General features: G+C 41.1%; 1 protein-coding gene across 5 annotated transcripts in view; it reads right to left on the bottom strand.

Moving 5' to 3' along the window:
- Positions 1-12619, bottom strand: part of TJP2 (tight junction protein 2) — an 89857-nt gene that overhangs the window by 12849 nt on the left and 64389 nt on the right. For 4 of the 5 annotated variants that reach the window (XM_083186068.1, XM_083186064.1, XM_083186067.1 and 1 more), the window contains 8 exons: positions 11237-11390; positions 9175-9280; positions 8814-8968; positions 8021-8087; positions 7347-7497; positions 5189-5297; positions 3180-3390; positions 237-424 (listed from right to left, as the gene is read on the bottom strand). In XM_083186068.1, coding sequence (XP_083042194.1) covers positions 237-424; positions 3180-3390; positions 5189-5297; positions 7347-7497; positions 8021-8087; positions 8814-8968; positions 9175-9280; positions 11237-11390 — 1141 coding nt within the window. The remainder of the gene's footprint in view (positions 1-236; positions 425-3179; positions 3391-5188; positions 5298-7346; positions 7498-8020; positions 8088-8813; positions 8969-9174; positions 9281-11236; positions 11391-12619) is intronic. The other variant, XM_083186065.1, reaches the window with a different exon arrangement.

Genomic DNA, 12619 nt, shown 5'->3' with positions numbered 1-12619 from the left:
TTATGTTGGCTGCTCGCTGTAATTATGTATATATATGAATTTATATACAGTCTGCACCTGTATCTTTTTGTCAGTTTTTTCCCTTTGTACGTGGCTAAAGAATCTTTGTGTTACCTTATAGATAAAAAATAAGAACAGTGGCTGACCATGGGTGACGTGCAACTCAAGTTTTCATAACACAGATTTTTTTTCTTCCTTTTTGAGGTATATAAAGCACACAAATTGCTCTTCCTTACCTTCCCGCAGCAGGACTCTCTCATAGGAGGGGAATTTGGTGCTGATCCACGACATGGATGTTGGGTCGTCTCTGCCCTTTTTTGCATTCTTTTTTGCCCCTGCCCTTTGACCTCGATTTTTCCAGAAGTCTGCCCTGTCGCCAGGTGCCCCTCTCTGTGCATTCTGCACACTGGCCAACTGGTCAGCTCTAAAACATAAAACACATTACTACACTATAAACACAAATTATGATAGCCAAGTAATAAGCATCGCACATAGAAACAACAGTATGCCAGCTGATTTTAAAACTAATAATACTATGGTAAGTATCAAAAATAAATACAGACTGTATATTATTTGGGTTTAGTTCTTTAAAGTATTTTAAAGATTGTTAAAGAAAAAGAACACAATAATAATGACAGAAACAGCCATCTAAAGCTGGGTATACACAACAATATATAATTTGCAGATTGGTGGGTGTGTACATCTGATATGTCTCTGAACGACATGGTTAATAGACATAATGGGGACATCTTTGCAGCACAGCTGATGCCCCTAGATAGATATATCTGCAGATATATTGGAGCATGGATGTAAAGGGGAATAGATATGCTGAAATATGAACTTCCGATTTGGACTATATGGTCCATAATGGTAGAAAACATAGTACATATTGCTCCATATGTATACAGCTTGCAATGCTGATGAGCACCCCCGAGGGTTTGGTATTGCATAAAAAAGAAGCAAAATTTGGACTAGAAAGTGTATAATCTACACAGTATAAAAATCATAAATAGCCAAAATTAGACCATGTGTATTCATCTTAAGGACTAGCATCACAGCTGGGTGGGCATTTGCTAAATTACGCTATCAGTACACAGCTTTAGGAACATTAGTGATCAGGATTATAAATCATCATGTGCTGACGTGGTACCAAAAATCTAATTTGTAAATTTCTTTATGTTGCAACAATTTATTCCTGATTCATTTAGGCGGGTCCACCTGCTCTTGAGAAAATCATAATTCATAGGCATGCATTATATATATATTATGTTCTGACCTTCATTTAATATATTTACACAGAAATTCACATAGAAAGGTGGGGATAAGCAGATCAATTAGAGCTCAGATTGAAAAATAAAGGTCATTCAGTTTATAATAAATGCATAATATATACAGAGCAGACAGAAGCTGCATTGCAGAAGTGACAAAAGTGAGTTCTCCTAGACCAGTTGTTCTCCAACAATTACTCCCAAGCAGGTCACGTTTTGTAGATCTCGGTCGGTGGATACACATGGCATAATTACTACTCCAGCATAAAACTGTGCGTGATTAATGAAATCCATAAAATATGACCTGTTAAACAGGGGTACACACTTAAAGATTTATCTGTCCAATCTGTCTGGTGGGAACAAACATTTGCTCCCAAACACTGGAAAACAGATGATGGTTGTTCAGACTTTGGGCAGTATTCAATGAGAATAATCGGCATGTGGAGTGAATCCTGTTTAGGATTAGCTGCACAGTCACTGTGTTCCGGAGGGCTGGAGCATTCGCTGCCAGCCCTCCCTGTCACTGTATTCAATGCCGCAGGGGCTTGCTGCCCCTGATGGCGATTCTTAACCCCTGCAGCGAACGCCGCAGGGAGCCTGGGGATGGCGGTAGGCAGGGAGATGGAACCCTCCATGCCTGACACTGTGGGGCAGAAGCAGGGATCCCGGGGACACAGGCAGCAAAAGCTGCCCCCCCGGGAGAGCTAGCAGGGGACGCAGGTAGGGAACCAGTTGCACTGCTCCCGATCGTGCATATGTAACGATCGGGAGCAGTGAATATATGAATATCTAATGAGCATCTCTCTGCTCTCGGCCCCCTGATTGCTGTTATGTGTAAAAAAATTAACATTATATATATATTCATGTGCTGCAAGCACATGAATAAAAATAGCATGCCCATTCACATAATAAATTTCCTGATTTTTTTACACCAAATTTAAAAAAAAAAAACCTTTATTTTAAAAGTTCACATTCCAGTACCCCAAAAAAAGATGGCGATTGCTACACGGTGACACACAGCGAAAATCACTTAGAAAGCAATTCTCCATCTGATCATTGAATACACTCACGGCAAATTACATTGAAAAACCCATTGAAAAACCACAGCTAATTGCGGTGACTATCAGACGGCGAATTGTCCGTCATTCACTGTTCGCCGTCGGCGAATATTGCACGTTAAATAGGGTGAATCACTTTTCAGTAACAAAATTCACCTTAGAGCACGAAAATAGCACACATTCGCCGTAGAATATGGCGAATCAGCCTCATTGAATACTGCCCATATTGGTTAAATCAATTTGATTAAACAACAATAAAATAATAGTTTTTGTCCATTTTTCAGCATTTGAGAGTAAATGGATGATTGTTCCAACCAGACAGATTGGACAGTTACATCTGTAGGTGTGTGCCCAGCTTTAGAGGAACTTGAGGACTGACGTTGAGAAAAACTATCCTAGATGGTAAGCATTTATCATGTCGACACCTTCAATGTAGATTATGATGCAGACATGGTTAAAATGGTGACATCAAACATGTCAACATAAGATTGGGTTAGATGTCAATATTGTGAACATTACAACTCAACGTTAAACATGTTGAAATGTACTCTGTTGACATACAGTATGTCCACATGATAGCCATTGAAGCCATCTCCTCTACTAGTCGGAAGGGGTCACCAAAAATGTTACTTTAAAGATAAGCTATCCTTAAAAAAATCATATAAATAACATGCACTATACTATTAAACATTTACACATATGTATAATAATTATCCAACAAGTCCAAGGTAAAAAAAAACATTTAGGGGAAAAAAAGCAGAAAAATTAGCTAGGTTTATTTTGCAAGCTAAAAAGGTAAAATGCCACAAACGGTATCAGCTGGGAAACAAAAAGAAAAAAAAAAAAGGATTACCTGCTTTTACTGGGAATAATGCCTTTCTCCAGCTCATTGGCAATTCTAACAGCCAGCCAGCTGCCCAACTTCCCATCGTATAATGTGTCAACCACCCTGAAAATCTCGCCTCTTGTGAATGATAGGAACTGTGGAGCTTCTTTATCATATTCAAAATGAGTTCTTATGAAGAATGAATCTCCTCGGCCACAGGCAAGAATGTTTTTGTATACTATAAAGAAAGAAAAGTAGTATTAGATAAGAGTTCTAGCCAAGGAATGAAGAAATGATTTCTATCAGTAGTAAGGAAACTCAACTTGTTCAGTATGCAAAGTACTACCAACTAGCTAGTGTTGTCCATATTCATCATCACCGTGCACCAGGGGCACTTTAAGAGAGGAGGGGGCCCATGTGCAAGCTACAAATCTGCACCTTCCTCACCGGCAGTACAGTAGACTCCGGCATTGGGTGCACCTTGCACCGGCTATAGATAACACCAGTGCCGTGCACTTGCATCATCCTTCTGACACTGGCGAATCTGCCTCAATTGAATATTTGAAAACCCTTAGGTGGAAAATTTACTAAGATGTGTATTCTACTTCACATGAGATGTTGCTATGGGCAACCAATCAGAATCTACTTCTTATTTATTTATCACCCTCTAGAACAGTGGTGTCAAACTCATAGCCCTCCAGCTCTTGCGGAATTACAGGTCCCAGCATGCCCTGCCACAGTTTTAGCAATCCATTATATAAAATATGTGGCAGGGCATGCTGGGACGTGTAGTTCCACAATAGCTGGAGGGCCATGAGTTTGACAACACGGCTCTAGAAGATAGTAGACAAGATCTGATTGGTTGCCCACAGCAACATCACATGTGAAGTAGAATACACAACCTTACTGTCAATCGCTGGCAGTCTGCAGCCATAAAGTGCCCACCAATGCAAAGTATCCGTATGCTAAATAAGCCCTTACAACTACAGAAACTCTTGCAATACTCAAAGGGGTGCTGGGGAGGGGGGGGGGGCATCATGTATTTTGGGTCAAAGAAAATTCCCTGGCAAATGTCAAAGTGGTGTTTTCAGACTCATCCATAACTCTCGAAGTGGTTAAAGCATGTAGACCTAACTCTTTCTAATGTGGTGTATCAAACAATTGAAATGGTTCTTTAAACTAAAGAAACATAGGACAAATATTATCGCTAGGGAAGCCAATCCTGGGCCACTTCAATGAAAAACTCTTAAACCCTGTGAATCCCTAGATTGGCCTCCAGAAGCCGCACCAGGAACTGCTGTTTAACAGTCCTTACACAGATGGGTGAATACAGCTGAAGGGGGGCAGTCAGCTTGAACAACCTCTCGCCACACAACTTGGTTGCCAGGCGGCTTCTGAGTAGAGCGCTGCTGATGCTCAGCACTAACTGGCATAAAGAAGTCAAATGCGTATGTGCAAACTGATCCCGAAATCCCAGGATTGGCATCCCTACCCTACTACCAAGACATCTGACAGCCATGAATGGATCTTTGGTATGGTGTCAAGAGCTATCATTATACCATAATACATGGAGCAGTAAAACCAAGATGTATGGATACTTATGTATTATCTGGGCTCACATGTTAAATGCACCCCATTTTTTCATACACCCAATAATCCAACTACACATGGAGTTGATTTTATATAGCGCTCGCCACCGTGCCCGAAGCGTGGCGAGCGCAGCGAGCCCCGCGAGGGGACGCGGTCTCATAAGAAAAACGGGAGCCCAGATATTACATAAGTACCGATGTATGTGGACACATCTGTATATCATCATTCATTTAGTACACGGGTCAGAAAAAAAATAACTCTTGTGCATTGTGAAACAATGTTCCAAATCATTTTTAAATGCGGTTACATTTTGGGAATTGTTACATTACAATGTAAATAGAACCTTGTTCTGTTGAGGAAAGTTTTAAAAGTTTGTCCCTGCTAGTGATGCTTTCAGACCAAATATAAATTATTTAATAGCCATAGTTTTAATAATGCAATATTACCATCGTATTTTCTCTGGACCAAGATGGTTACTAGGTCTCCTTTTGGAACTTCCAACAAATAAAGGACAGCATCTTCTCGAACAATGCATCGGAAATCCTGTGTATTTACCTATGATATGTAAAAAAGCAGACAACACAAATTGGATTAAAAAAATCCCATTTCCAGCTTTTCCACCACTTGCCATTCCTATGTAAAACTACCATACATTTTCAGACTCCCTTTATACTGCATTTGTTTAAATGTAATAAATATGGGGCATATTTATCAAAGCTTGGAGAGTGAAAAAGTGGAGAGAAATTACGGACCTATCAACTCCTGATCATTTACAGACTGTGTTTTAAGAATAGCAAATACAAGCAGTACTTTATCGCTCTTCAATACATGGGGCAGATCTACTAAGGCTTGGAGAGTGGTAAACTGGAGAAAGAACCAATCAACTCCTAACTGACATGTTACTGGTTAAGTTTTATACTTTTGGGGGGGGTATGCAATCTGGGATCACAGCTGTTGATCCCTGCCGACAGCTGTGATCCTGGCTCATTTGTGGTCAGATCCACCGCATAACGACAGACCGGATTCAATGTCCCGCCTGCCGATGGGCGCAAAGGGGGCGTGGCCATGAAAACGGTCGTGGATTGTCGATCTGCGGCCCGTATAAAGACAATCCACGGCAGAACGGGCCCGACAGCTTCTGAAGTCGGGCCTGTTCTGCCGTGATCCCGCATCAATGCTGTCATTAATGACAGCATTGAATAGGGAGCCGCCGCTATTTCCCACATCGGAATTAGCGGCGGCACAATGCATACTTACTCTCTCTATGCTATCATTCTCCAACACATGGGTCCTCAAACTGCGGCCCTCCAGATGTTGTGAAACTACAAATCCCAGCATGCTGTGCCACAGTTTTGCTATAAGGGAGTGTTAAACTGTGGCAAGGCATGCTGGGATTTGTAGTTTCACAACATCTGGAGGGCCGCAGTTTGAGGACCCATGCTCCAACACTTTGCACCAGATGCCCCTAATTGATAAATGCATAAAAATATATTTGTTCTAGGACTTAAGCTAGTTTCTTGTATAATTGTTCTAATTTACAATAATCCCTTCTTCCTCTCCCAAACCTTTAATGTCAATCATATTAAAATATCATAATCCAATCAGAAACTAGCAAGGTGTTGTGCCTTGTGCTATGGAAAGGTAACAATAAAATAGAAGCTCACAGGAGACTGGACAAGGCAGATAAAAAGCAGCACAGCATCAGACTTAAGCAGTGTACACACAGGCCGATTTAAGCCATTATCGCTGGCTAAATGGTTGCTTAGTGGCCATACCGCCTGTGTGTTTTTTGTATTGCAGGAGATAAATCTTTAGGAGCGTGCTCCCGCAGCCAGCCCTTAATGCCTAAAAATTGCTGGTCGGTGGTGCACAAGAGATTTATAGCCAAAATGAGGTAGAGATAGAATGAGACAGAGTAGCGTGCAATTTTCAGCCAAAATCTCTGGTCGCTGATGAAAACGGTGCACTGATAAATATATTGCTGAGAGATATTAAGGCAAAATTGCTCAACAACCATATTGCACCATTTGTATACACCTTTGGGGCGGTAACCTATTAGCTGAGGTACATTACTAATGTATCCCTCAAGAGCTATCCTATTATCCCAGTAAACCAGTGCTTATCTGGGATTCTGCTTCGCTTGTTTGCAAAATACTTGATAAGCAGCCCCCAGAGTAATTCAGACCTGATCGCACGGCAGTGTTCAGGTAGACACCATCCTGCTAAAATGAAATCACTCCTTGTGAATTAATGAGATTGCTGTGCGAGAGTAGGGCTGCATATCTATCCGCAGCCGTTGGAATATGTTCAAAACTATTTGTATGTCACTCACCATTGAATGATTTTTTCACTGGGCACATACCACCAACAGATGCCTACTTCCTATCAATCCCCTTTCAAATGGCCGGCGATCAAAAAAAGTAGCAAGTATGGCCTCGTACGCATGCGCAGTTCATAGATTTTGTCCACTGTGCGAATTTGCGGCCGTGCAATCAGGTGTAAATTACCCTCTATGTCCTAATATCTTGTCTACTCTGGGTTGGAATCCCTCCTTAAGAAATCCAGCATTTGAGCATTAACTAAATAAGTTTGCTTTACGTTTACCTTAAGCAGTTGATCACCCTCTTGAAGCCCTTCCTGCTCAGCAGCACTTCCTTCCTGTACACCAGCAATAAATATGCCCACATCATTGCCACCAGCAAGGCGCATACCAACACTTTCACCTTTTCGGAATTTGATCATTTTTGTATTGGCTCTAACAAGAAATCAAAATGGAAATTACATTTAGATGCAACATAAATGCATTAATGCTGATATTTTCAGGTGCTTTGGCAGTTTTCAAAGAGTAATAAGGGTTTAGTGAAGTTAGTCACCTTAAATAATATTACACGCCATTCAAGCAATATTTTCTGAAATTCAAGTGGAGTCAGGCCAGAGCCTTCTACAAATCAAAACGATTTCCATGAAGGATATCATGGATAACTTATTTCGTTTTGTTTTCTAATGCATTATAATCTTGTTTTTCTAGCTAACACAGAAAGTTACAATATTTCTGCATTTAAAATAATTGCGAATTTCACACAATTGTTCTTCCAGATTTTATAAATCTACAAGTGCATCATCATCAATCATTAGATCTCAACTGCCAAAATAATAATTACAACTGAATATATTAACAATGAAATAAAAAGGAACTATGGAGCACTGATCTACTACTAATGTAACAGTTCCAAGTTACAGCACTTCAACAAATAACACAATTCTTTCTGTATAATTACCCGTAGATCTCCACATCTTCTGAACTTGGTTCCAGAAACACCTTGGGAGTTGGTAGAGGCTTTTCTACTGTATAGAATTTAAACATATAAATACAAATATTAAACAGGTACAGATCTATAAATCCCAGTACCATGGCTGTCTAATTGATACATACACGCACACATAAATATAAGGAATGATAAAATAAAATAAAATAAGGAAATCTCTGTGAGCTAACATTTTTAAATACAGATCTCCACGAGTTCATGCCAGTTGTCCAGATGATGCTAGTAATCTTGTGTTGTGCATATGAATGGCTCAAAGACTTTAAGCACAAATAGGTTCTACATCTATCCTATAAATTTGACAGTAAACTCTGCGGTATGTATATTGGTTTTACTATCGAACTCTTCAAATAAAACAAATATGCGCAAGCCCATCACCTTTAAACTCGGAAAACATAACAAAAAAAAAGTTGCAGGGGGTATATGTAATAAATGCCAATATTCTGGAATAAGCCTGGTTTTGGCAATATTAGCTGTAAAATGTAAAGCAAGAATTTGTTTCACAGCAAAAAGAAGTTGATTTTGCCTTTAAAATAAGCCGTTGTAAATTTAGCTAAAATCTTGCAGTTTCTTGAAACTTGGAACCTATTCCAATTACCCCATACAGTTTTAGGACATACCAATAAACTAGATCAATAAACAATGCAAAGACAATTATTATAAGATGGATATGGTTCATTTTAAAACCAAACATATGTGTGAACGCTGAAGTGTATACAGAAAGTAAAGACCCTTCAAGCCTTCTGACCTGGAGCTTCCTCTTCATAAACTAGATCTGTGCTGGTCTCCGAAATCCCTGGGCTTACTGCAACAGGAGCAGGTATATCAGCCTGATTTATCAATTTAAATGGAGTGGGCATGGCTCCCATCTTGGCAAGTCTTTTGGGTGGATCCTCTTTAGTGCTAAATGCAAGGAGAAAAGTAATCAGTATAATGTATACATGCAACACTATATGTCATCATGACTTTCTTAAAAGAAACAAAAAGGAAAGAAAGGCCTACAATGCCGTGGCAACTTCATTACAAAGCCCAATTATACTACCTGGACATTCCCAATTCCTGCTATTACTGCTACAAGTGACATGTAATTGTATTATTAGGTTTCTCACATTGGCTGCTCTTTCAGCTTTTCGCTGGAGGAATAAGAGTCTGAGTGCTTTGATCTCCTGTCTTCTTGGGGAGAGTAGGAATGATTGGACTCTATCTCGGATATATCTGTATAAAGACCAACAAAGCATATTATAAGTTAATAATATACATTTCAATAAACAAAAAAAGTATTCCCAAAACTTTATTTTTAGTTGTTTTTTTTTTTTGCGCCACTTTACTCAGAAAAATAAAAAAATTTGGGACATTTCGAAGAACTGGTGTACAAGTAAATAAAACATAGTAAGCAACATTTGATTTATTTACCAAAACATTCCTGGAAAAACGCTAAACAATTTAGTGTAATTGCTTTGTCATTTGACTATATGCAGGTACAGCAGTCACAAAAGTGTACATAAGGTTTCTAGCAGGACGTGGCCAAGCCAGCAGGCAGTAGAACACATAGCACAGAGCACTTCAGTTTACATCTCCTTTAAAATGTCTTGACCCTTTTATAAAAAAATGTAAGGGAATATCCCCATTTTGACTTTTTCACTTCACAGGGAACTTTATATGGTTGACTATGGACTATCAATCTATGAAAAGTGGAGACCAAAAGGGGCACTCAAGTCAGCTGGAGGGTTTTGTTGCTTGAAGAGAATATCCAAGTTTCAAGCCTAGAGCGATTCAATAAAATTTCAACTTCCCCGAATGGTAAACTCTGTATTAACAAGCACTAACCCATTGAAAATGCGGAATCAATGGGTTTCCAAGCTTGTTAAACCTCAAGGGGTGTCTTTAAAACCCAGCAAATAACTAGCTGTTCCCCAGGCTTCTTATAGAGTTATCTGAGGGGGATGCAGTTAAAATCCCGGCGGTCGGGATCCCGGCGTTCAGAATCCCGACCGCCGAAATCCTGACACTTTCTCCCTCCGTGGGTGTCCACGACACCCCTGGAGGGAGAATAAATTAGCGTAGCGAGGCACCGGGCCCGCTGCGTGGCGAGCGCAGCGAGCCCGCAAGGGGAGGTGATCCACGTCCCCCCCTTGTCGGGATTTCGGCGGTCGGGATTTTTAATGCCGGGATCACGACCACCGGGATTTCATACTGAATCCATCTGAGGAGACTCCAAAGACAAAAATTAGTTATGCAGTTGAATGGTAAACCGGTCTTATTTGAGAGAAAATGTTAAACCGGAGATTCAATCTAAATGAAATCAGGAAAATCCATAGAATTAAGAAATTCAATATTGGTGTCAGTACTTCCAAAAAATATTCTGTGGGGGAAACTGGGTATAAAAGCCAGAATAGTCCATACCAATCTTTTATGGCCTTTTAGGAGTTGAAATTACAGTACCAAACACTCATGAAAAACCTTTAGAAAGTCTAGCAAGATGGAATGGTGACATGTTGGTGCATCCATTTGGACCATATCCTGGGATTGTATGCAGTAAGATTGCCTCAACTTCATCCCACATTCTTTTGCAGGTAGTGGCAAAGGCAAAAGACCATGAAGGCAATATGTGCCACAACAGAACATTATGCATGGAGAGACCAAGACCACCCTTTTTGGCAGGTCACTGTAGACTCTGCTTTTGTACCTGGGACATTTATTTGACCAGATGAAATGTAAATTTTACATTCTGGAGGTCACTTCCTTGTAAGTCAGGGGTGGGGAACCTTTTCTGTGCCAAGGGCCGTTTGTATGGGGAAAAAATCCTTCAGGGGGCCATATGTAAAAAGGTCTCTTACAAAATGTCCTGCTGCAGCCGTCCCACGATCCGGCGGCTGCCGCTGCACAGGACTCACACTCTATGGCTGCTGTTGATTAAGAGGAATCTCACGAGAACTACCGATCTCTCGCAAGATTTCCCCTGTAATTTACTCCCGGCAAAGCACTGGGCAGGCCACTCAGACCGTGAAGTTCCCCACCCCTGTTGTAAGTCATTCTGAGCCCAATGCAAATGTGGATATCTCAATATTAATAAGCAGCTGTTAAATACAAATTACATTTCCAATCATTTACAACATTTTAACTGAAGATATCAGGAAAGATGTATTTGTGCTAAACCAATGAAAAACTCACCTTCTATGTCAGAGTCACTATCATGCACAGAAGGTATATTAATCAGGGTTTGCCTAGCGTCTCTCTGCACCACTAATTGCAGTTTCCCTCTTGACTTTTCAATTAGTTTCCGGGCATCCGATAAAGATATATTTTCTGTCACGGTGCCATTGATCTGTAGCAGCAAACAAAAAACAAAATGACGTGGTTCACAGTAACATTACTGTTCCTTCAATTAATTGCTAAATTGTCAATACTCAAAACATAAATTAGGGACTATAAACTGTAAATCATGTAACAATGTAGAAAGTGAGTCAGGAAAAGGGATTCATGGAGACTAGGAAGTGATAAAATCGTCAACGTGAGCAGAGAAAAAAAGATGGCAAACAATCATAGCAAAATGCTATTCTCAAGAACATATTGCATATTAAACATCCACGACACTAGTACAATTATATCAAAATATCCCCTTTTGCTCCAATAAAAAAAATAATAATAATAAAGTAAGAAATAATTAAAAAAATTTAATTACTGTAACTAAAGACAATGAAATATGCTAGTCCAGTGGCGTAACTACAGAGGGTGCAGCTGCTATGGGGCCCGAGGGCCCAGCGTGTATTCCCCTGCACCCTCCTAAAGTTTTTTTTTTTTTTTTAAACTAAAGTTGTGTGGCAGTGGCTGCTGTCTTGGCTCCAGCAGTTCGTGCAGCTCTGAGCGTGAGAGACCCGGCGCTGGCAGCACAGGGCTGCATCTCTCTGGTGCTGGGGTCTTGTCTCATGCTCAATCTCAAATGAGCTGCAGGATGATGAAGCCAAGACAGCGCCGGCAGGGAGTGCAGAGAGGAGGAGGCACTGCACCTGAGGATCGCCGGAGTAGAAGGCCATGCTCCCGGGATCGCGGGGAGGAGGAGGCCATGCTCCTGGTGCATGGAGGAGGCCGGTGTTATGCGTTGAAAACCTAACACCGCGGATCGCGGGGAGGAGGCCTGACACCGCAGATCGGGAGGAGAAGGCCTCACGCTGGGTATCAGACAGAGTAGGAGGCCCAGCACAGAACTAGCGCAACCGGAGGTACATGCACTATGACTGGGGGGGATTAATGTCTGTCACTACATTTTCAAACCCCTACTCTCCCTCCACTACAACCCCACTCCTCCAAACCCCAACCCCCCTCTCTTTCTCAACCCCACCCTCTCCTCCTCTACAACCCTCCTGTTTCCAACTCTATAAACCCCTCTCCTGCTCTACACCCTCTTCTACTCTAAACCCCAACTCCTCCTCTACAACCCCCTTCTCCTGCTTTACACCCCCCTACTCTTTCCCCCATCTCCTCCTCTACACCCCCCTCCTACTCTAACCCCCCTCTCCTGCTCTACACTCCCCCTCCTACTCTAACCCTATCTCT

The sequence above is a fragment of the Crinia signifera genome, chromosome 1 (assembly GCF_055691185.1).
Source record: "Crinia signifera chromosome 1, ASM5569118v1, whole genome shotgun sequence".
Lineage (NCBI taxonomy): Eukaryota > Metazoa > Chordata > Amphibia > Anura > Myobatrachidae > Crinia > Crinia signifera.
The sequence above is the reverse complement of the archived record's forward strand: the minus strand, read 5'-3'. Positions and strand labels throughout refer to the sequence as shown.